Raw genomic sequence first — 26,131 nt, 5'->3', positions numbered from 1 at the left:
AGCCAGATAAACATACTCTGTGTAACCTCTTTGTCTCATTTTCACACTTCACATATCAATACTGTTGACAAGACTTCCCTTGAATTTTTCCTAGAGCAGCCATTTGTCATATCTCTGTAGCAGATGGAACCTTTATTGTGTATGTGAGTGTGTACATTAGGGGCCATTTGGTGTCAATGACGGCTAAGCCAAATAGCTTGACTCTGCTAAGCATTGTAATATATCAGCAAAGCTCAAAGTGTTCATGATGGTGCTAGATTTATGCATAGACTGCATGTCTGTTGGGCCAGATTCAGTTAGATATAAAAAATACATTCAGGAAAGCTTCTGCACCTGGCCCATTCATGGTTTTATGCTACGTCAAAATTATTTAATGGTGTTTTTAGCCAAAATGTAAATTTCTTTTAATAACTTTTTAACTTTTCCAGGTCAAATGTACCGTATATACTCGCATATAAGCCGACCCGCATATAAGCCGACCCCCCAACTTTTCCATGAAAAACCAGGGAAAAATGATTGACCCCCATATAAGCCGGGGGTAGGAAATGCTGGCCGCGTGATCCCCCCAGTGTGTCCCAGTATAGCTAGTATAGTGCCCAGTAAGGGTAGGTAGTGCCCCAGTATAGCTAGTATAGTGCCCAGTTTAGCCAGTATAGTGCAAAGTATAGGTAGGTAGTGCCCAGTATAGCTAGTATAGTGCCCCAGTATAGCTAGTATAGTGCCCAGTTTAGCTAGTATAGTGCCCAGTTTAGCTAGTAAAGTGCCCAGTTTAGCTAGTAAAGTGCCCAGTTTAGCTAGTAAAGTGCCCAGTTTAGCTAGTAAAGTGCCCAGTTTAGCTAGTATAGTGCCCAGTTTAGCTAGTATAGTGCCCAGTTTAGCTAGTAAAGTGCCCAGTTTAGCTAGTATAGTTCCCAGTATAGCTAGTATAGTGCCCCAGTATAGGTAGGTAGTGCCCCAGTATAGGTAGGTAGTGCCCAGTTTAGCCAGTATAGTGCCCAGTATAGGTAGGTAGTGCCCCAGTATAGCCAATATAGTGCCCAGTTTAGCTAGTATAATTCCCAGTATAGCTAGTATAGTGCCCCAGTATAGGTAGGTAGTGCCCCAGTATAGCTAGTAAAGTGCCCAGTTTAGCTAGTATAGTGCCCAGTTTAGCTAGTATAGTGCCCAGTTTAGCTAGTATAGTACCCAGTGTAGGTAGGTAGTGGCCAGTATAGTGCCCTGCTCGCCCCCCTCCCGCCGCCGCTGCTACTGCTATTACCTGCAGCGGCTTCCTCTTCCCCGGCGCTTCCTCTTCCTCGCTCTGCGCTCTCATGCCCGTATGAAGAGATCACAGCAGCGCGCCCGGCGCTGCTGCTGTGACGATGCAGGGGGCAGGAAAGAGCGCGGCTCCCTGTAGCGGCGATCTGTATCCTCTGTACCGCTCTTTCCTGCCCCCTGCATCGTCACAGCAGCAGCGCCGGGCGCGCTGCTGTGATCTCTTCATACAGGCATGAGAGCGCAGAGCGGGGAAGAGGAAGCGCCGGGGAAGAGGAAGCCGCTGCAGGTAATAGCGGCGGGAGGGGGTAGCGGGGGCCGCGGACCATGGACCACCAGGGAAGACTCGCATACAAGCAGACTCCCCAACTTTTGACCCCCTTTTTGGGGGTCAAAAATTCGGCTTGTATGCGAGTATATACGGTATATAACGGTGGTAAACTGTATTAGTCTTTAGCAACAAAAAGTGCTGCACTGTATTATTTGGACATGTATGCAAGCACCTGCTCTGTGAAATGGCCTGTCTCCTTCAGGGGTCCCTCTAATGGATGCATAAGCATCCTACACAGGCAATGTGTATCTGTAATTTGACACCTATCTAATTGGAAATAAAGCTTGAGAACAGACTGTTTGCTTGCATGGACAGGTGCCCCAATCCTTGTGGGGAGCAGTTTAACATGGGGGGGGGAGGCCCTCAGCAAATTACCACTGATGTTACTGCACTCACCATGTCAGACATTGCAAGGAACTGGTAGTCCACTCAGTCCAGCTAATTTGCAGTGAGAAGAAGTTGTGCAAGTGGACACAAAGCTAATGTTTGGTTCGTTATACCAAAATATGAGGGTTGCTGTTTTGTGCATTATAGCTTGTGCTTTTGCAATCCCGTCTACATCCAGAACAAAAAACCTTAATATAATATAGCCTAATTTTGTTGTATATGTTTTCAGTGTAGATTATGTAGTACATAACTACAATGGCACACGTGCTAAATTATTTTATTTTATCTTTTTTTTTTTTTTTAAATAAAAATGGCAATCTTCATTTATTTTTTTCCAGTGGGCAGTAGGGTTAGAAATGTATGGTCTTTAATAACAGAGGCGCTCAAACCTACTGCTTGACCCACTGAGTTGTGCTCCCATTTTTGCCTGAGGAAGCGGGGTCACGCCCGCGAAACGCGTTGCATTTGTGGAGTTGAAAAAATTATTTGTTAATTCTGTTTTATCGAGACTCGAGTGAGTTTTCTTTTTTGTAAGAGGGAGGTAAGTCCACCCTAACATCCCCCTCTGCTTTTAAACGGTTTTTAAAACGTTTTACTCTACTCTGGTGCCTCTGTATACCGAGCTCTTGCTGATCTTCTAGTATACCCTGGGTGGAGGGGTGCATCCCCATCTACTATCTACAGAGAGCGACTTCTTAACCTGAGTGGGGTCAGGTCCTAATGCTCCCCACCTGCATTTAAAGTGGTTGCCTATGGGTAACCCGTGTTTGTGAGTATATACACATAAAATTGTATTGAACTCTTCATTTTACCTAACAATACAGCACCATATTGGGCTCTCGATTCTCTTCTTGTTTTTAAGCATCTTTAATAACAGACAGGTGTAAAATTTAATTTCTGGTTCTCCAGATCAGTTATGTTCTCCTGACCTTACGCCTGGGATACACAAGTTATTTTTTCAGTTTAATCAAGCTCAATTCTTTCAATAAACTAACAATACATTCTTATTTATTTAATTACTTGCCAATGCTTAATAATGCATTAAGTTGTTCACATTTAGATCGAGTTGTGTATGCCTAACTTTAGTGAGTTCATCCAGTGTCTGACACTGTGCATGTCACAAACTAGATTTCATCCAAAATATGTAAATGAACAGTAGGAAATTCATTGAAACTGTGTCCAGTTCTAGATTTCCATGGAGTGCCTCCTTAACCAATTATTGCAGCGGAGGCAGTTTATCTATGCCCTGCTGGTGCCCATTAATGGCTCCAGGGGCATAGATATTTGTACGTGTCTTGTTGTGGCCCGCTAGCAGACACACGTGTATAAGCAAAACACAACATATTAGGGAAAAACTGAGAGCAGAATGGTAAACTACACCCTAATGCACTGTATTTCATGCAAATACTTTCCTTTCCCATTAAAATGAACTCCTTACCTCCCCCACTCTCATAGTTACAAAATAAAATATTTGTATTATATTTAAAAAAAAAACACACAAAAGGCATAAAAATACATACAGTAAATAGTTACCTTAGTGACTTAACTTTTTTAATATGTATGTCATGAGTTTATATTACTGTTATTTTTTCACGCAGGGGCTAATTAGTGGTGGATGCAAAACTGAAAAAATACACTTTTTATTTCCAAATAAAATATTGTCACCATACATTGTACTGTGGGCATAATTTAAATTTAAATGTTGTAATAACTGGGACAAACGGGCAAATAAATGTGTGGCTTTTATCCACAGCAGCAAATTTTATTTTAAAACTATAATGGCCGAAAACTGAGAAATAATATTTTTTTTTCCATTTTCTTATTATTACCCTTAAAGAGGAACTCCAGTAAAAATAAAGTATTTAAAAAAGTGCTTAATTTTTACAATAATTATGTATAAATAATTTAGTCAATGTTTTCGAATTCTAAAATCTGTCTTCTCCCGGATTTACATACTGACATTTATCACATGGTGACATTTTTACTGCTGGCAGGTGATGTCACTGGAAGGAGATGCTGCTTGCTTTTTTGGCAGTTGCAAACAGCTGTTATTTTCCACAATGCAACGAGGCTCCCACAGTGTGATGTCAGGACCTCAGAGCTATGAGGCGCTGATATCGCACTGTGGGAGGGATTTCACCACAAAATTAGCCGTACAGAGCCCCCTGATGATCCGTTTAAGAAAACGAATACATTTCTCATGGGGAAGGGGGTATCGGCTACTGATTGGGATGACGTTCATTTCTTGGTTAAAGTTTCTTTTTAAAATGCATTTAGAATAAAATAGTTCTAACAAGATATAGATAATTTTGTTGTGATAAGTAATGATAGTTATTGGCGAATGAAATGGAGGAGTGCTGAAATATGAAAATTGCGTTGGTCCACAAGGAGAAAAAACCCTCAGTGGGGAACTGGTTAAATGACTAGCAAGCTCACAAACCTTTAGAAAGAGATAAAGGAAGGAACACATCCAACCATAATCCCAGAACAGTATTTCAAAAATCGAATATTTTTATCACCATATCAACATACTCATAATCCACCAAAAAATCCAGCAAAAGATCATCAGGCTGAATTGAAAAAGACTGACAAAAACACCTTATCTGTACTATTGGAAGATCTTGCAAAGCATCTTTAAAGCGGACCCAAACTAAACATTTTTTAAATTAAAGATATTTAGTTGCACCACTGTGACACATACAAAGATAAATAAACACTCCTTCAAACCTATGATCATTTCAGTGCATGCTTTTCACCCTTCTCTTTTCATAGCTAGGGTTATACTGGGGGCAGCCATTAGCAATTCCTCCATTGCCGGACACCATCTACTCCACCAGTTTGCCGGAAAAATCCTGGCAATTTGAAAGGAAGGGAGGGGTTCCTATAATTAATGTAAAATATTTTATATTTGTCATCATGCAGCTGAAAAAAGGCTTCTATTTATTATTAAAATTTAGAAAATAGATTTTATTTCTGAAATCTTGTATTTTTAATTTGGGTCCACTTTAATAGCTGGAAATAGTAGCGGTGATATTCAAGCAGGAGCAGTATGTGTGTAGAGATGGTCGATGAGATGCAGGTGACGCTAAGTTTAAAAATGTATGCTAATTCCATGCATGTCTTGACAACCAACCAATCAAATGCAGCAGCTGCAACATTCAGTTCATATAGATATGCATATTAATTTGCATCTCATCGACCATACTTATATGTGAGCAATGGCAATTAACTCTGTACTGCACAAAGTATTGCAAAGCGAGCTGCAGCTGAGATATAATATAACTGCATTTGGTTCACGGTGTCAAGCAGGTAAATTATCAATTATACTGAATATACATTAGGTAGATATCAGTCAATATCCACATCTGTGTATGTAGCAATATCATTTCTATAGCGCTTTTCTTCCATAGCTCTATCGGCTTTAAAGGTGTTTCTGTCAGCTGTAAACATGCTTTTACAATCTGTTTGGTGATGATGATTTTGTATGGGCGTTATGGCATTATGCATTTGCTTATTATATTAAGTTTCTGGATAAATCTCCTAAGTAAGTGAAAGAAGGGACTTTGTTCTGCATGGTTCACTGGTATAGAGGGACATGATTCTTTATGAAAGTCTGTGGCTCTTATATATTTCAATCTGTCTTTACAGTGTTCATGCAGCAGTGACATGGTAAAAATTTCAATGGAGATCTTTGTGAAGATGTTTCAGCCAGATCGGTATGAAGTCTGGAGCAATGGGAAGGACATCTACACAATAGACCACACAAAACCTACTGCTGCATGTACACCAGAACTGAAGGCCTGGATGAATAAAAGGAGGAGAAGAATAAAAAATGCTCAAAGAAGGTATGTTTTCTTTTGGGGCCTGTTTCCACTAGCTGTGAATTTGCATTACATTGTATCAAACCTGAAGCCAATACATGCCAATGGAGTAGTTTACATTGCATGCAAATTTTCATTTGTGATGCGACCTGGGGAGATTATGGATGGCATGCTACAGATATCTGCAGCACACATCCGATTCCCCTTGGCAGGAAAACAGACAACCACATCTGGTCTTCCGGAAGTCACTCACGGCTAGATGCAGGACGATGCGATCACATCCAAGCAATGGAAGCGGGCCCTTATTCACTAAAGAGACAAGCGGAAAAAAAAATATATGACATAATGAATTGGTTGTGTACTATGAATAATTACTAGAAGATTAGCAGCAAAGAAAATATTCTCATATTTTTATTTTCAAGTATATAGTGTTTTTTCTAACATTGCATCATTCTCTAATATGTGCAGATTACACAACACTCAGCATTCAAAATGATTCTTTCAGAGCAGTCTGTGAACTAATGACCTCTCCTCTGGCTGAGGAAAAGTAAATAGTTAACTAACAGTTGAGATAATAAAAGTCAGAAAACAGCCCTCTCCACGACTTTTGAAAGTCGTAGAGATAATGGCTTTTTTGTATAGAGAGAACAACTGGAGTTTTCTTAACTCTTCCGGTACTGGAAACAATTAGACTGATGTATCTGATCTTAATGTTTTATTTATTAGCTGTACTACACATATAAATCATAATATCATAGTTTTTTTTCCGCTTCAGTGTCTCTTTAAGTTGCTTATTTGACATGTATTTTTACTCCTCTTCAGCTAAGCTTGCCAGTTAGAAAATGAATTTAGTGCGGCAATAAACAATATGAAAAGTGCAATTTCTAACCAGAACCAGTCTCTAGTGAATATTCTTTGCTATATTTTTAATGCGAACTGAAATTTGGATGGCATCAGTTGGTTAGGGTCATGCTATTTGTTTTTACTGTTGTAATAATTTGATTTTTGTATGAAATTCCAATGAAACATCTTTGTTGAGCTCTAAAGTGAGAATTAAAAAAGTTTGCATAGTTATTTATTTACTGAAATATACCGTGAAAATCGTATACAAAATGTGTTCAAAAACGTTACCATGAATCACACACTGTAACATTTCTTGGAAACTAAAATGAGAAATTTAGATTGGTGTTGCCTAAAGGGTAGAACAGATTGAGAAAATATATACTGTATTTTTTGGACTATGAGACTCACTTTTTCTCCCCTTAGGCTATCTTCACATTATAAATTGCAAGCGCTGAGTGTTTTTGTGCGTGATTTTTTTTCAAGAGATTCCCAGCGGTTTCTGAACGTTGGGGGATTTTGTGTAAGAGCTTTTGTATGCGCATTTGATGAGTGATTGAAATTTTCACTTCTGAAGTGAACTCTTTGACCCGGAAAAGAATAAAGACAATGTATTTATCCTTAAAAGCACTCAGGAAATCGATATTCAAAGCACTTTTTCTAGTGCTTAGCGATTTCCCTATACCTTCTATTGAGCCAAAACGCTCATAAAATGGTACTACAGGCAGCGCTTTTGGAAACTGATCGTAATCAAACCGATCATATGTGAACACTCTCATAGGGAATCATTGCTCAAGCGCTTTTAGGGCAATTTCTAAAATCGTCAACGCTTTAAAAAAATACACAAACGCTCATAGTGTGAACAAGCCGTAAAAGTGTGGAAAAGTCACTGTGTCTTATAGTCAAAAGAGGAGTTCCTGACTTGTGAATGCCTGCGAAAACAAACCTCCAACCTGCCACAATGTCAGGGACTCCCTGTACTATGCCCAAGCACACTGGGACAAACTGAGGACACAGGAGAACATAAAGGGGCATAGAGAAGGACAGAGGCAGACCCATCTAAACCTAGGTGCGTCTTATAGTCAGGCGCTTCTTATAGTCTGAAAAATACTGTAGTTTCAGATAAATATTTTTACACATTTTTTTCTTTTTAGGTTTACATGATTAATAGTAGCTTGCAACATTTTTACCTGCATTGCCTGTATTTTGATAGTTGCAGAGTTGTCATTTTTATGTTTTGATACAATTTGATTTTTTTTTCATGTCTTTCACTAAGTGACTAGAAGGTCGTGATCTAATTTTCTGTGGTTATGTTCATGTTCACCTGTGTCTCGGCAAAATCCCAAAGGTTATTAATCCTAAAGAAGTTGAGGAACTTTGATAGAGGATTAGCAAGTTGCAGAATAAGCCTCTGATCTGTAGCATAATAAATTCTAAACACTATCCGCACACAAAAATGACATTTTTGTGCAAGTATATTAAGGTGAAAGACATTTATATTGGAAGCTGTTTTATCTTATCCACACCAGGCATTCTAATCTGACAGCAGTATCTTCCATTACAGCCTTCAGCGTACTACAACTCGTTCTAAGAAGCTTAAGACTCAGGAGGACAAGGAAGTATCAACCACGGTAGTTGGGGCAGAAATCACAGCACCTGAAGCTGCAACAGATAGTTTCAAGGTCAATACAAAACCCACAGAAAAAGCAGAGCAAGAAAACAAAGATGAGCCTTTGGGGGATGTGCAGAACATTAGAGAAGTGCACCTGGATCAGAGCTCATTGAATAATATCCAAGCCCCAGGTGAGATAAGGGCTGATTAAGTTTCTCTGATAAGTCATAGGTTGTTGAAGTTTATGGTGTTATACATTTTTGTTGTATAGTAATGCTTGAAGTTGAAGTGAATTGCAGGGTCTGCTTACAAAAATGATGTTCTAAACAGTCTGCGAGTCTTAAATACACCACTGAAGAAATGTTTCTCCTTTCCAGAATGTCACATTATTTTCTGTTCTGCTCTACAGAACTCATAGTGAAGAATAAGACACTTAAAACATTGTTTTTATGCCTGATTTTTTTAACTATATTCTATGATAAATAGCTTATTTTAACAAAAGGTGTTCTTAAATGTCTAGTTAAATCCCAAGGTTGTGCTAAGGTTATTAATTCCAGTATAATCTACCATTTTAAGGCCAGGGGAAAACCTGTATGTGGTAAGGGTTTGTCTATACAGGAACTGATTGAAACTATAGAAAGAGGTCAATAGTCAAGACTACCATAGAGATGGATTGTGTTCTTAGGCAGTAATATGCATATGACCCCTGCTAAAGAATGTTGAAGCAGCTGCTATGCCTTGTAAAATACTGTAAACGTTTAATTGTAAAGTTTAAAGTTAAGTGACACTAGCTATTGAAAAGTTAAGATTAAAGCCACTGAAAGGGATGTAGCAGCCAGTGGGGTTAGGTAAAGGTAATGGGAGGATGATGGGTTAGGCATAATTTAGTAAATCAAGTTAGGACTAGTCTAAGTAATGGGTTTTGGGGACAGTTAAGGAAAGTTGAGGAAACAGTTAATACTTCATTTAATTCCTTTCAAAAAGGATAGCTATACAGTGGAGGAAACAATTATTTGACCCCTCACTGATTTTGTAAGTTTGTCCAATGACAAAGAAATGAAAAGTCTCAGAACAGTATCATTTCAATGGTAGGTTTATTTTAACAGTGGCAGATAGCACATCAAAAGGAAAATCGAAAAAATAACCTTAAATAAAAGATAGCAACTGATTTGCATTTCATTGAGTGAAATAAGTTTTTGAACCCCTACCAACCATTAAGAGTTCTGGCTCCCACAGAGTGGTTAGACACTTCTACTCAATTAGTCACCCTCATTAAGGACACCTGTCTTAACTAGTCACCTGTATAAAAGACACTTGTCCACAGAATCAATCAATCAAGCAGACTCCAAACTCTCCAACATGGGAAAGACCAAAGAGCTGTCCAAGGATGTCAGAGACAAAATTGTAGACCTTCACAAGGCTGGAATGGGCTACAAAACCATTAGCAAGAAGCTGGGAGAGAAGGTGACAACTGTTGGTGCGATTGTTCGAAAATGGAAGGAGCACAAAATGACCATCAATCGACCTCGCTCTGGGGCTCCACGCAAGATCTCACCTCGTGGAGTGTCAATGGTTCTGAGAAAGGTGAAAAAGCATCCTAGAACTACACGGGAGGAGTTAGTGAATGACCTCAAATTAGCAGGGACCACAGTCACCAAGACAACCATTGGAAACACATTACACCGCAATGGATTAAAATCCTGCAGGGTTTGCAAGGTCCCCCTGCTCAAGAAGGCACATGTGCAGGCCCGTCTGAAGTTTGCCAATGAACACCTGAATGATTCTGTGAGTGACTGGGAGAAGGTGCTGTGGTCTGATGAGACCAAAATAGAGCTCTTTGGCATTAACTCAACTCGCTGTGTTTGGAGGAAGAAAAATGCTGCCTATGACCCCCAAAACACCGTCCCCACCGTCAAGCATGGGGTGGAAACATTTTGCTTTGGGGGTGTTTTTCTGCTAAGGGCACAGGACAACTTAATCGCATTAACGGGAAAATGGACGGAGCCATGTATCGTGAAATCCTGAACGACAACCTCCTTCCCTCTGCCAGGAAACTGAAAATGGGTCGTGGATGGGTGTTCCAGCACAACAATGACCCAAAACATACAGCAAAGGCAACAAAGGAGTGGCTCAAGAAGAAGTACATTAAGGTCATGGAGTGGCCTAGTCAGTCTCCGGACCTTAATCCAATGGAAAACCTATGGAGGGAGCTCAAGCTCAGAGTTGCACAGAGACAGCCTCGAAACCTTAGGGATTTAGAGATGATCTGCAAAGAGGAGTGGACCAACATTCCTCCTAAAATGTGTGCAAACTTGGTCATCAATTACAAGAAACGTTTGACCTCTGTGCTTGCAAACAAGGGTTTTTCCACTAAGTATTAAGTCTTTTATTGTTAGAGGGTTCAAAAACTTATTTCACTTAATGAAATGCAAATCAGTTGCTATCTTTTATTTAAGGTTATTTTTTCGATTTTCCTTTTGATGTGCTATCTGCCACTGTTAAAATAAACCTACCATTGAAATGATACTGTTCTGAGACTTTTCATTTCTTTGTCATTGGACAAACTTACAAAATCAGTGAGGGGTCAAATAATTATTTCCTCCACTGTAGCTGGCACAAGCACAGCGTACATGAACAGGAATATCAGAAATATTGGGTGTAGGGCACAAGTAAAAAGTAGTCAGGACATGATTCTGTCAGTGAGAAGGTCATGAAAATACATTTGGGAAGAGCAGCACTGTTAGATTTATGGACTTATGGTCTTCTTTTTTATTTTTATTTTTTTTACAAATAACAAGCTGACACAGCATTACATTCCAGCGGTTCTGGATGTGTGGCTAGCTTATATGGACAACAAGGGGTGATTTACATATTCAGCAGTGATGCATTGGGGTAGACATTTTATACTCACTCCAACCTGAATTATTGCAAATACCTTCTGTTTTAAGAATGCAAGCTTTTGCTTTCCATAGCATTTTAGTAAGAGGGCTTTTATGTCCTTTGTAGCACCTTACACACTCCGATGAGTTCTGGTTCACCATGAGCTTGTTGGGTAGTGTTTATTACTACTACCAGAGAACCAATTTGCCTCTTCTGTGCTCAGTGGGGAGGAGAATGACCTTTCCTGATTATTTTTTGATTGTTAAAACAGATGCAATTTTGACAAGTGTGACCCCTGCCTAAAGTGCTTATGTAGGTTTAGAATCTATATAAAGTTCTCTGTGAACAACTGTTCTACATAAAACGCACGGGTAATAGATTTGAAAAAAATAACACATTCAAGAGGGCTAATTGGCTTGGATGCTTTCCTTGCATTGAAGGGCATCCATGACTATAATAGTTAGGTAGTTCCCGGGAGAGTTGATCCAGGGATTTATCTGAAATCGAGAAGGAATTTTTCCCATTTAAATCTAATTGGTCAAGCCTTGCAAGGTTTTTCACCTCCCCTAGATCAACTGAGTTATGTATGGGTTCAGGACAGGGTTTTTTTTTTTTAATTTTCTTTCTGGTTGAGCTAACTGGACTGATGTGTTATTTTTTTTCCCCATCAAACTATGTAACAATGTATAGAAAAAAATTAAGCCTGCTAATAGGTTTTAACTAGCTAGCTCTTGAAGACAAAATGTTTTCTTTTGTTGTAGTCTCCATAGTACCTTGTAAAAAAAAAATGCAACCCAATATACATCAGTCAAACAAGTAAAATCGGGTAATGCTTACCTTGTAAAAGGAAGTGGGTTTTGAACATAAGAGGCCTGATGCAATAAATACATTTTAACTTCACAGTTTTCACAATAGACAGCCAATCGGATTAAAGTGGACCTGAACTTAGAACTTCCTCTCTGCTTTAAAAGATAAGAAACCGCATAATTATCTTTAAATAAATACATTTTGTTAAAGATACAAATTCTGCAATAAATCTGCAGTTTGTCTACTTCCTTCTTTCATGGAAACAGACCTAGTGTTCACATCCTGTGTTTACAAATGAGCTCTCTGCTGTGGCAGTCAGCTGACTCATATGAGGTATCAAATTACAACTTGTGTTTAGTCACATGTGAGGGGGAATTAGACAGGCAAAATTCTCTAAACACATACAGGGTGCATTTCTCTATGTTTTACTTCTGTTCAGGTCCACTTTAAGATGCACTTCTAGTGTTTTTAAATACTTTTAACTTGCTTGAGGTATTTGAAGTAAACAGGTAATGTTTTGACTTTTATAGCATTATAGTTTTAATATCTACTACTGTCTAAAATCTGGTTGGTTCTTATAATAGTCCAATACTAAATGACCTGTGTTTGAAGTTCTGAGTGTTTGGTGTTGGCATTCAGTAAACAGCTGTTGATGAACTGACTGCTCATTATTTCTGTGGGCTAAAATAATTAACACTATGGTGATATGGCCATGGTGTTATTTTAGTTACTTACTTTATGCTAGAATGCTTACTTTCTTTGATTTTAGTTCACTTTTAACATAGAATTGACATCTGCCTTACAGAGCCTCTTCCTGCCATTCCGTTGGAAGAAGATCCAAAAACAGAAGAGAATGGTAATAGTGATGTCACTTTGGCTGCCTCTGGCCTTGCTGAACTCTGTGGTTTATATGTTCCATCTGATGAAGTGAAGATAGAAGATGGTACAATGTTAGTTGAAGAGGTAGACCAAAAATCTTTTGGGCAAGAAGTACAGTTATGTAACCCATATGAAGCCGATAACCTGGTAAAGGAGGAGAGTAGCAGCATCACCAATGATGATGATGATGCTGAAGAAGAAGAAGAGGAGGAGGAGGAGGATGATGATGCTGCTGCTGCTGACGATGAAGAAGAAGAGGACGATGATGATGTCAGTGACCTAGAAGTAGCTGAATGTGACCTGGAACCTGGAGAAGTTCCTTGTATGCTTATTGATGGCAAGCTGGCTACTGAGAAGTCCAGTCTGTGTGTAAGAACCAATGATTTCCTTGTATTCATTTATTTTCAGACTTATTGAGCAGCCTTTAGCAAATCTTAAGCAGTAAAATGCTAGTCTCATTAATGCTTCAGAAATGGTATTATACCTGCTCATTTACTGAAACGGACAGAGCATTAATCACCATAAACCAAGATGGATTTGATTGTACAGCCCTGACAGCCAGGCTCCTGTACTTGTAAAATTAACAGCTATCAGCATAAATCATTGGACTACAGTGAGCATCTCATATGACAGGTTACCTATCATGTGTATAGCACTGCTATGATAAAGTATAAAGCATCACTTCAAAATCCATGTACAGCATGTCTTTACTCCCAGTTTGCAGCTATAAATCAGGGCCATGATTTTTGTGAAACAAGACAAAAGAAAAAGGAAGCTTTTATGAAGTGAGCAAAGCTGTGGCCATTTTCTGCACATTATGTATTTCTGTGCATTCTTTTAAGCATGTATGTACATGCCCTTTCTTATGTTGCCATTTAGTTGCTTAAATAATCGACAGGATCCATGACTTTGTGTGCATTTTTTTGTTATTTATAGGCCAAAGGAGCATGCTCACTTCAAGTAGGTAGACACAGTCTACATGCACATTTCAGTATAGCTGTGGTGTGACAAACAGAACTAGAAGGGAAATGGCAAGAGTTAAACATTTAGGCTAGGTTCACGGAAGGACATTGCGGTATGCTTGTACAAATTTACCTGCTGGCCAGCAGAGGATTAGAGCAGCCCAGGGGACGGCAAGGGAACCCACAACCTTATGGGGCTGGAGGAAGTGCCAGGTTAGTATCAATGCTTTTATTTGGTTTGTATCACGTACACTATAATGAAACTGAAGAAAAAGTGAAAGACCCTGCAGACTGGGAGAAAAGGCAGGTTGACTGAGGAGCAGATGGAGATAGCAGAGACAGACACAGGAAAGTGAAAGAATGTCACAAAAGAGGTAACGTGGAGGAAAAGGAGTGTGGCAGAAAATAGGTAGATAGAAGGGAAAGATACTGGAAAATGTGTTCAGAGTGAAGGTGGGGAAAAAAGATGTCTTACCACAGCTGGCCTTGTTTGTCAGGGGCATGTTTAAGCACTCGGAGGGAGGATATGGGGCCCAGAGACTAGCAGGACGATTACAGGGCATATAGACACACAAGTCAGCTAGCTATTACAACACAAGTCCGCTTATTTAAATAGTACCTTCCACAATGCTTCTGTGTCTCTACTTCTGTCACTACAGCTGTCATTATTTAAGCAGGATGCAGATGATAGCTGCCCTGTGATGGCAGCTATGCTTGTGCTCACTGATGTTGTGCACATTCAAATTAGCGGGGGAACAGAGGGGGCAAGCACACAATCAACCATAGAGCAGGCATCGCTATGGTGCTCTTGTGTAGTATGTGCTACATTCTCCCCACTGGGCAAAACAACGGGACTCCTTTGTGCATAGTGCAGCATCCATGCTGCCTTCTCTGCTCCTGGCTAACACTGTTCTCCTGCAAAGTGTTTGGGGGGTGGAGCTTCTTCCTGTAGCCGGGCTGGCCATCACATCCTCCTCCTGCATTCCTGCTGGTCTAGTGATGCGGCATGGAGGAGGAGAGCGATAGAAGGCAGCCGTCAGGAAATGTTGCTGAGCTCACATGGCTTAAAGGGGCCATGCCACTGGTGCATAAATGCCACAAAAGTAAGCCCTTTGAACTGGACAGTGCTCCAGGCGGATAGATGCCTGTAGTGTCTGTCCTAAAAATGTTTTTTTTACAGACCAGCCACGTGTTTCCTGGTCTGTTGTATTATATCGTGACTTAATACCCATTGTAAAGTGTACACCCCTTAATGGCTTACGCGCAACTGCCTAGTCATTCACACTGCTTTTTTTCTACAGCTGATGCTTAGGAAAGGACTGTGTGAAACATGGCTCATCAACCAGTAAAGTCTTATAAGAATTCTGCATTCAATTGACTTTTGATCAAAATTTGATACTTACGTATATGCCATCTGACGAGTTTGGCAGTTCCTTGTTTAAGTTCTGTTTGCACCACTACCAAGATTTAATCCTTTTTGAAAAGCTGAAAGTCCTGAGTTTCCACTACACCAGGTCCCTTGTCAGTGTAATGCTCCATTGCCAAGTTAAAGGGTTTTGAAAGAGGGGTGTCCCCTGGATCTTGAAAGGTGAAGAGGGGGTGTATAGCTTGTCTGCTCCTTCATCATCTGTAATGAGACCCCTGCGACAGAAGACGACCGGGGGTGCTGCTGATCATCAATGTTGGGTTTGTCCGGTACTCCTGCAATCACTCTTTGTGCAGCCAGGATGCAGGGGACACCCCTCCTTCAAAACCCTTTAACTTGGCAAAGGTGCACTACACTGACACGGGACGTAGTGTAATGGAAAGCCAGGACTTTCAAGGAGTCATCAGGCAAGTTAATAGAAAATAAGTGGTACTTACCGGGGGCTTCCTCCAGCCCCAAGCTCCCAGGACGTCCCTCGCCGCAGCTCTTCCCGCAGCCGGTCGCCGCAGGTCCGTCCCGGTCCCCGACGATGACGTCAGAGCGACCTCCAGGTCGCTCTGTACTGCGCCTGCGCGAGCGGCGCTGTCAATCCCGGACACGTGGGCCGATGCGGACTGCACAGGCACAGTAGTTCTGCGCCTGCACAGTCTGCTCTGGCCCAAGTGGTGGTGATTGACAGCGCCGCTCGCGCAGGCGCAGTACAGAGCGACCTGGAGGTCGCTCTGACGTCATCGCCGGCGAACGGCTGCGGGCAGAGCTGCGGCGAGGGACGTCCTGGGAACTTGGGGCTGGAGGAAGCCCCCGGTAAGTACCACTTATTTTCTATTAACTTGCCTGATGACTCCTTTCAGCTTTTAAAAAATGGTTAAATCTTGGTAGTGGAGCAAACAAAACTTAAACAAGGAACTGTCAAACTCTTCAGACGGTATAATACGGAAGTACACAAAATTCTTGTCACCAAGAAGCAGAGTTTTTTTGTAAATTGATGTGTTTTATACATGAGCAATAATACACGTGCATTATGGCATTTGATATACTGCACAACAATAGTGGTTATAGTTTTATTTCACAGTAGACAGTAGTGTTTGACTTGATCCCGGAGAGCTCTATTTTTTTAATCAAAGTAAGGTTTATGTTGAACAGACCTCCTTTATTTATTCTAGAGCACGGGTTGGTCTGAAAACATGGAGAAGAGACCACAGAGAACAAAGAGTTGGAGACTTCCCTTGGGTAAACCTCCTTCTAGATCTCCAATGACAGTGGTTAAACAACAGACAAGTGATGAAGGTATGCTTTTCTCCACCTTTTCAGTAAAACACTTTTCAGAATACAAGGATAATATAACCATTTTATGTGGCATTTTTGCATTAACTGAAATTGAAATAAACAAAAGCAATCTGCAGTTTTACGATGTGAAATAGCGCAATATTCATTCAGTGTGTCTGTCCTAACAAATGAGGAACCAAATGTGCTACATACTTAGTTTTGGTTTGTCAGAGATAAAAATTTCTATAATCTATCTAAGAGTAGAAAGATCCTAATATAATAGAAAACATTAGGGGTACATTTTCAAATAATTGTATTAATTTTTCAGGAGTACCTGCCTATCTTGTTTATCTGGACTGCCCTCTGAAGACAGTCCAGATAAACAAGATAATGAGGCTTTTGGTGGTGGGTACTGTCTTTGCTCCAACTTTTGTTTGTAGGCTATATTAAGGGCTGGATTTAGCACTAGCCACATACCTAGAGGTGCTAGTGAACCGAGAAGCGGCTTTCATGTGTTTTGTAAACTTCACTTATCCTACAGTCACTGGATCCGCATCCAGCTCTTTATGCTAAATGCACGGACGGAGTCGGGCTGGTCACTGGCAAGGGAGCATAGAGAGCTGGATCAGCAATCTCACTTAGCATATGCATATAGTTCGCTTTGCTTAGGGAGCAGCGATGTCAACCCAGCTCCAGGACATTGATAGTGGGCATGCTGAGCAAAGGGAGAGTGGGCAGAGGGGGGGGGGGGGGATGTTAGGCATTTGCATCTGGTTTTGGTGGAGGAACAGACTTTAAAGCTCTAGTACCTCCGTTCCTATAGGCTTATGACATGTTTCCCAGGTTGCCTTTGCATTGAATCAGTGTTGCCAATCTTCAGTTGTGTGTTTACCAAACTTTCTATTTCCTGAAACTGCATTGTTCTGCCTGTTTCGTGCCATGCAGTAAGTATTTGTATATTTGATAGCTTTGCTTAGCACTTGTTTTGCAAGTGCTTATCCTGTTGCTTAAATGCTTGCTAGATATCTTTGTGCCTGGAGTTCCTCAATTTAAATGCTGCTAAACATGGATGTGCATTAGTTTTGACAGTGGAGCTGAAGTAATTACCGGCATATTTCCTGCTGCAGCAGTGATCCTTATCATGGGAGTGACAACACTGTGTTGTCATGTGATCAGCTAGGCAGAAGGTTCAACAGCTGCTTCTCTTATGAGAATCACTCCAATTGCCAGACACCATTGCAATGTTCTACATGCACGCACACACACACACGCACACCTTACAGTGAAGCTTATCTCTGGTATGACAGCAGCAGCATGAGGAGAGGCGGTAGGGCCAGACAGGAAATCAATGAATAATAATAGGCTGGATGCACACACTTGCAGATCTCCAGTCCTTGTGTCAGCAGCAGAGGTAGAGTGTTTGAGAAGGATCGTCCAATGTACCAGTGTACAGTGCTGCTGCACCGTAGAGTTTGCTGCCTGAATTACATGATTCAGGTTTGCATGATGGTAATTCAGGCAGCAAACTCTAGGGGGCCGCAGCGCTGTACACTAAACTAATACAGGAGACAATGTTTCTCACATACTCTCCTAATCTGCTGCTGACATGCAGGACCAGAGAGCTTCGAGTGTGTGATTCCACCTCTCCATTATAATTCACTGCTCTGCTGACTAGCCCCACCTCCTCTGCATGTGCTGCCCTGATAAGAGAGTCATGACAGCCGGGAGTACACCAGAATTAGCTGGGCTGAGCACCTGACTAATAGGGCTTGAGGAGAACACTGTGTTGCTTCAACTGGCAGTCTCCACAGCTGCTGAGTTGTGTGTGGCCTATCACTAGTATCTGAGAGTGAACAGGAGACTTCTAGAGTAGTCATGTGATAGCCCCTTAAAACTACAGTATACTCCATTATAAGCATTCCATGTTTCCTAGCAGTATACACAATACTAGCTTTTTTTACCCTTATTTGTCAAAGTGGCAATTTAAAGAGGAATGTCAGCCTAAACAAACATACTGTCATTAAGTTACATTAGTTATGTTAATTAAAATAGATAGGTAATATAATCTCTTACTCACCCTGTTTTTAAAAGAACAAGCAAATGTTTGAGATTTTATAGGGGCAGCCATCTTTTTGGTTGAAAGGAGGTGACAGGGAGCATAAGACACAGTTCCAACTATCCTGTGTCCTGATCACCCCTCCCAGCTTTGCACGCTAGGCAACGAGAATAACAACATCAGAAATCTCATCATGCTTTGCACAGCATCAGGGGAAAAATGCCCGAAAGATTTCTGATGGGGCGGAGCTTAGTTTCTGTGCAGCTAAAATGAGGCTTGGGTAAGAAAAACAAAGTTCTGATGCTGTGAAAAGAAATACCAAGCCTGTAAAAGAAATATCCCTGTAAACTGTACACAGCTCCTATAGATATTGAGCACAACATGGGAAATGTGCTCTGCCAGCATTTTGACTGTACAAGCTAATCGCTTCTGATCTGCTCATTTGGTTAAAATCTATTCTGTTGGCGCTGCTCAACTGTTTCTTTTTCTGAAGAGAAGCATTCATCATTTCAACTTGTGCATTTCTGATAAATAATAACCATATATCTTTCTCCTAGAGTCTGAGTAGAGTAGGAGGCATTGGAGGTGGAGAATACTCCATATTTTCTCAAATGTGATGGTATAATAGGAATGTTAGTTATGCAAAATATTCTTTGTAATTCAGATGTATTCTTAGGTTTCAGGAAATTACACAGATTATCTTTTGTACATGACATTGCAGTTGTGCTACATAGAACACTTCCAATCAGTTGATTGCAATTACAGTGCTGCAGATTACAGAGGCCTGTTTACAACCCTCTCATGTCACCTTACTTTAGCAGGAGCAAAAAAAGAAAGAAAATGGGATGCACAAATATTTTAATTGCTAGGCTAGAACAGAATGCATAATCTCAGAGAATGTATTTGAATTCCTTTTCATTTAAACAAAAAAAAAAAGTCAGAAATAGGTTTACATATTGCCAGTGGATCCATGAATATCCAGTGTAGCATATGTGATTGATTCACCACGATAATTCTCTTTTGAAAGTGGGGTGCTGGGATTCTTAATGCTACATACACACTTGAGATAAAAGTCTTTGGAAAAGGCAAGATCACACACCAATTTTACCCCATTCCATGTAGTATGAGAGCCATACCTACACAGTCTATTCTATGGAGCTGAGCTCCCTATCAGACAGAAATCTTTGCAAGATGCTGCACACAAAGATGCCTGTACACATTCAAAGGATCATTATCTGCAAAAGATCTGATCCATTCCTGCAAAATGCATTCATAGTCTATATCTGCAGATCCTCATACACACCTTGTTTAACAGACTTCATCTGCATATCTGACAATCATCTGCAGATCTGAAAATCCATCCTGGTGGATCTGATCTGCAGATGATTGTCTGTTAAACAAGGTGTGTATGATGATCTGCAGATATCATAGACTATGAATGCATTTTGCAGGTATTGATCTTTTGCAGAAACAGATCTTTTGCATATACTGAACTTTTGAATGTCTACAGCATCTTTGTGTGCAGCATCTTGCAAAGATTTTATCTGATGGGGAATGCAGCTCCATAGAATAGACTGTGTAGAGTATGGCTCTCATACTACATGGAGTGGGGTAAAATTGGTCTGTGATCTTGCCTTTTCCAAAGACTTTTATCTCAAGTGTGTATGTAGCATAAAGCTCATACACACATCAGACCATAGTCTTTGGAAAATGAAAGATCACAGACCAATTTTACCCCCTTCCATGTAGTATGAGAGCCATACCTACACAGTCTATTCTATGGAGCTGAACTCCCCATCAGACAGAAATCTTTGCAAGATGCTGCACACAAAAATGCTGTAGACATTCCAAAGATCTGTTCCTGCAAAAGATCTGTTCCTGCAAAAGATCTGTTCCTGCAAAAGATCCATTCCTGCAAAATGCATTCATAGTCTATCTGCAGATCATCATACTACCCTTGTTTAACAGACATTAATCTGCAGATCATATCCACCAGGATGAATTTTCAGATCTGCAGATGATTGTCTGATCTGCAGATGAATGTCAGTTAATCTTCTACACTTCCTGAAGCTCCCATTGGCTTTCCTGCATCCAAATACAGCTCCTGGCGTGTCATCCGACCTGCGTTGGGTCACAGGCACATTTTGGGAGCAGTACACAGAGGACGTAGGAAAGTGTAGAAGGTGGCACCCACAGGGTTTCGTAAGTCTCTTCTGCTACGCACAGATCCACACGGTGGGAGGTTAGTGTTGTTTTAGGGCAGGGGTCTCAAACTCAATTTACCTGGGGGGCTGCAGGAGGCAAAGTTAGGATGAGGCTGGGCCGCATAAGGAATTTCACAATTGCGGCGCCTCACTGCCTCTGCCCGCCCCTCTCACTCTTCCTTCACAGAGAGGGGCAGGGAGAGGCGGTGATCCATGCGGCGATTGACGTCAGGAGGGGCAAAGCTGAAGCTGAAAGCTCTGCCCCTTCCAGGAAATGTCGGCGGATTGCCCCCGGGCGATTTGGGGGCTCTGCAGCCCTTGTTTAGCGGCGGAGATGCGGCGGATTACTTGGGAGCACTGAAGCGAACTATAAGGAAGCTTTTGCCGGCGAGGGCCACAAAATATTGTATCGAGGGCCGCAAGTTTGAGACCCCTGTTTTAGGGCATACACACATATCTGACAAAAGTTAGATGAATTTTTATGCTCTTTTTGGTTGGCAGTGGATTTTGCCTTGGAACTCTGTCATGTATGTAATTTTTACCCAGTCTCAGGCTTATAGTTGAGACATGAACACTGAGTCATGTGAGGCCTGCACATCTTAAAGGAGTTATCACCCAAATTAGGTAAAATGAGCTTTACTCACCTGGGGCTCTCTCCAGCCCCTTGCAGCCGACTGTCCCACGCCAATTTCTCTGCTCCCCGCCTCTGTCCCAGTCTCTATTCTCATTCTTCAGGCCGACCGTGGGGTCGGCCTTACAGCTGCTGCGCGAAGCGCCGCTGTCAATCACGTGGCAAACTGCGCAGGTGCAGAACTACTGCTGATTGACAGCGGCGCTTCGTGCATCTTTGGCTAATATTTGCTTGATGATTTGAAACATTTAAAGAGGAACTGTAACCAAGGATTGAACTTCATCAAAATCAGTAGCTGATACCCCCTTTCCCATGAGAAATCTTTACCTTTTCGGATCATCAGGGGCCTTAGTATGGCAGATATTGTGGTGAAACCGCTCCCACAGTGTGATGTCAGCACCTAGGTACTGACCTATCACTGTGGGAGCCATAATTGCATTGTGGTAAGTAACCGCTGTTTCCAACTGTCAAAAAAGCAGCATCTCCTTCCACAGACCTCACCTGTCAGCTGTAAAGATGTCTCCTGTGATAAATTTCACAATGTAAATCAGAGAAAGGAATATTTTACAATGGGCAAACGCTGACTTAATGATCTATAAATAATTATTGTAAAAATTAAGCACCTATTTTTCCACTATGTTATCTTAGTTACATAGTTGCTCTGTGTGACAATCCTGCAAAAATACTCTGTAGAGTGTGTGTGTGTGGGTATGTGTGTGTGTATAGGATCTCTTTCAATTTGTGAAAGAATATATATACGCGTGTGTGTATATCTATATCTCTTATATACTCGCATATAGGCCGAATTTTTAAGCACAAAAAATGTGCTAAACAGTCACCCTCTCGGCCTATATGCGGGTCATCTGCCTGTGTCTGTGGTAGGGGTTTGCAGACTCAACCTGATGCAGAGTACAGAGGAACGTGGAAAGTGCCTGCAGCAACGTTTCCAAGGTGATCGGAGTGGAAGGATCGGAGTGCACGGAGAACAGCCAATGAGAAGAAGCAATCGCATGCCTGGGACTCGAGGAGAGCAGAGTGGCAGCGGCAGGATGCCCGGGACTCCGGGAGGAGAGCAGTGCAGGAGCGATGAACGGCCACCCAGAATTTGAAACAAAGCAGGAGCGATCTTCCGTGTTCATAATCTCGCGCTTCCTGCTGTCTCTGCACCTTGGGAGCCCATTGGCTGGTAATAGCTGGTAATAGCTAACGGAAGAGCGATCCTGATTTGTTTCTGGGTGGCCGTTCATCGCTCCTGCACTGCTCTCCTCCCGGACATCCAGTTGCTGCCTCTCTGCTCTCCTCGAGTCTCGGGCATGCGATCACTACGTCTCATTGGCTGTTCTCCATGTGCTTCACTTCCACTACGATCACCTGGGAAACATTGCTGTAGGCACTGCAAGCCTGCTCAGCATCAACGCTGCACTCTCCGGTCCTCTCCACTCAGGATCAGATCAGTTTGCACACCTCCACCATGGCACTTAAAGAATCTTTAAAAGTGATAAGTACAATACAAAGCTCCCTCAGATTCTTCCACGAATACTGGTGTGCATTTACTACCTTGTTTTTTTACATTGTTCCAATAGACACATCTAATTGAGGCTATTAGCTCATTGCCTACCATCATAAATATGAATTAAAATAGACTTAACCACCCTGGCGTTCTATTAAGATCGCCAGGGCGGCTGCGGGAGGGTTTTTTTTTAATAAAAAAAAAATATATTTCATGCAGCCAACTGAAAGCCCACTAGAGGGCGCTTCGGATGCGTTCTTCTGATCGCCTCCGGCGGCCAGAAGTAACACGGAAGGCCACAATGAGCGGCCTTCCGTGTTTAGCTTACCTCGTCGCAATGGCGGCGAGCGGAGTGACGTCATGGATGTCAGCCGACGTCCTGACGTCAGCCGCCTCCGATCCAGCCCTTAGCGCTGGCCGGAACTATTTGTTCCGGCTGCGCAGGGCTCGGGCGGCTGGGGGGACCCTCTTTCGCCGCTGCTCGCGGCGGATCGCCGCAGAGCGGCGGCGATCAGGCAGCACACGTGGCTGGCAAAGTGCCGGCTGCGTGTGCTGCTTTTTATTTGATCAAAATCGGCCCAGCAGGGCCTGAGCGGCACCCTCTGGCGGTAATGGACGAGCTGAGCTCGTCCATACCGCTAAGGTGGTTAAAGAGGATAATCTTCAGCTGTCTTCTAGTTTTAGTTCTGCTAGTTATCATTTTTTGCAGTCTGATCTCTCATAAATGTATCTGCAGTGTCTACATAAACATGAAAAATCCTATCCTAGAGAACATCTCTTGGCTTCATCTAATGCATACATGCACATACAAGCCTCAGGAGCTGCTGCATTTCCTACCCTCGGCCTATATGCGAGTCAGTCATTTTTTCCTGGTTTCTGGGGTAAATGTTGGGGGGTCGGCTTATATGCGAGTCAGCATATATGCGCGGTATATACGGTATATAATTTTTTTTGTTCTTTCACAAATGGAAAGGGATCCTATGGAGAAAGCCAGCATGACTGAGAACCTCATTGCCAGATTGACATTAGTGACTGTGACATGGCATGTGTTTAGCCCATGGAATATCTACCTTTTACTATATGATTTTAAGGTGATGATTTTTAGTGCCTCTAATGTTATCACCCTACATGTATTTCCAGAATATAATCTTCTAGCACAAGGAGCTCTGGGAAAGAGGGGGGGGGGGGGGGGGGGGAGGGATGACATGTAATTTCATTATATGTGGCTCAGGCTTCAATTCTGTTTATCTCCAAGTTTGTAATTAATTTACTCAGTGTGAATCTCAGTCTGTTCATCCGTCACATACCTAATACCTGCATTTTAGGATATAATTTATGTGTACAAAGGCAACATTTATAATCTTAGCTCAGTAGTTCTGCCTCACATAGCTCAGTGTGCTCTTAAGAATCTTTCCCAGAAAAGAGCACCAGCCTGTGATCCATATCAATATAATCTTTTCATGCCTTGAGGGGCTGCAAGGAAAAGTGGGTTTGCGTCTGATTGCAATACACAAATAAAATGACTTGATTAATATCATAGCCTAGTTGGCCTTGGAATTAAAATTTAAGTGTGTAGGCGACTGAAGCAAAACGACAAGTTTACTGTGGCTCTAAATAGACCTAAATTTTACACAATGCTCTTTCATCCTTCTGGATTTAAAAAGCAACATAATTTAGTATGGCACTATATGTTAAAAGGAGTTGTGAACAAAGCAGAATAATTATTTTGAAATATCCCCTTTGTAAAGACCACTCTTCATAGTTGCTTGTACCGTGTTTATGAACTTGGGTTATTAAATAAAGCAAAATGTAGTTTGCCTTGTACAGTACATTCAGTCAGGAATTGCTAGCATAATTGCCTTTACATATCATACAAGTGCTTTACACAGCCTTATTAAATCTGTTTATATTATTTATATCATATTAGATTTAAGACATAACATAAGTTATTTCTCTTTTTCTGCATTTTGTATTTTAACTTTTTAAATGTTAATATCTACAAATACTAGGGTAATGTGTACACTTTAGTTTGGAAGCAGGGATTTTAGGTGCAAGGGCAGCAAGTTTACTTTGGCAGTACCATAGACCACAATGCAGATTGCAGCTTTGGTGCCCTGGTGGGTTAATTTGGGTGCTGTCTCTTGACTATCATCTTCCGCAATGGTAAAGAGTAGGTAACTGAACAGTTTAGCTGAACTAATTCAGCGTGAATGTGGTGTGCAAAGGAGGGTATCCAGGCTGATCTAGGAGTAGGAATGGTGGATCAGCCGCTTGTGAGTTCAGCTGCACTGTAGCTGATCTCTTATAGCAGCAAGGTCAGAGGGTTAGTGTGAAGGGATAGAGATGGGTTAGGCGCTTCCATAGAGGCAAAGGGGGCAACTGCCCCAGGGCCCCAGAGCCTGTGGAGGCCCCTCAAAGGTGCCCCATCCTCTCTCCCAGCTATGGTGACATGACAGTTGGGGTTGTTGTGGGTTTACTCTATATAGAAAAAGGTGAACAATGGGAAGCCCAACAATGCTTTTTAGGGGACATATTATGGACACCTAATGATATTGTGTGATGAAAGGAGGTGATTGGATCGGGGCTGGAAGCCTGCTCAGGGGTCCTGGAGGTGATTTGGATGTAACGGTGGCGTCAGGGGGGCCCCCAAAGTTGCTTTAGCCCCAGGGCCCCATTGTAGAAAGAACCGGCCCTGGTTAGGCTATAATAAAGCCAAGCCCGGAAGTTGAGGTTAGTGTTAGGCATAGAGAGGGAAGGTTATTGTTAGCCGTCGGGAGAAGAGGTAAGTAGGAGGAAGAGAGAAAGTGTAGATATTACCAGTATTTTCATTAATGGTAATATCTTGCTCCAGAAGTCGCTTACAATCCTTCTAAATGTATGCCTTGAGGCAAAATTTTTATGAATACTAAACTGTTTCTTGGATGTAACAGTACAATCCTGCTGTCAGGTACCACAGTGCACTGAATACAAGGGTACACATTATCCCTGTTCATAATACAGAAGGCTACATTTACAATGGCCTTTGCAGTGCGATGTAATGGAAGCATTTTAACATACAGTATTGCACTGTACGTCTATGCTACGTTCAGAGTGCATCTGGTGCGATTCAAACCAACGGACTCCAATGTCCCAATGCAGAGCATGCAGACGTGTTAACAGTGGCAGTGTTATTCTGTTCATTGGCTATATGTTTCATTGTATGTGACACAACATGCACATAACTAGATATGCAACTTTTCTGCTCTGTTGCGTATCTGTTTTTACA

General features: G+C 41.6%; 1 protein-coding gene across 4 annotated transcripts in view; it reads left to right on the top strand.

Annotated features, from left to right (window-relative positions):
* Nucleotides 1–26,131, top strand: part of KDM4C (lysine demethylase 4C) — a 490,901-nt gene that overhangs the window by 303,013 nt on the left and 161,757 nt on the right. For all 4 annotated transcript variants that reach the window (XM_068235361.1, XM_068235390.1, XM_068235372.1 and 1 more), the window contains exons 9-12: nucleotides 5,621–5,817; nucleotides 8,198–8,436; nucleotides 12,738–13,180; nucleotides 16,363–16,486. In XM_068235361.1, coding sequence (XP_068091462.1) covers nucleotides 5,621–5,817; nucleotides 8,198–8,436; nucleotides 12,738–13,180; nucleotides 16,363–16,486 — 1,003 coding nt within the window. The remainder of the gene's footprint in view (nucleotides 1–5,620; nucleotides 5,818–8,197; nucleotides 8,437–12,737; nucleotides 13,181–16,362; nucleotides 16,487–26,131) is intronic.

The sequence above is a fragment of the Hyperolius riggenbachi genome, chromosome 1, assembly GCF_040937935.1.
Source record: "Hyperolius riggenbachi isolate aHypRig1 chromosome 1, aHypRig1.pri, whole genome shotgun sequence".
Lineage (NCBI taxonomy): Eukaryota > Metazoa > Chordata > Amphibia > Anura > Hyperoliidae > Hyperolius > Hyperolius riggenbachi.
This window is presented reverse-complemented; position numbering and strand designations above follow the sequence as displayed.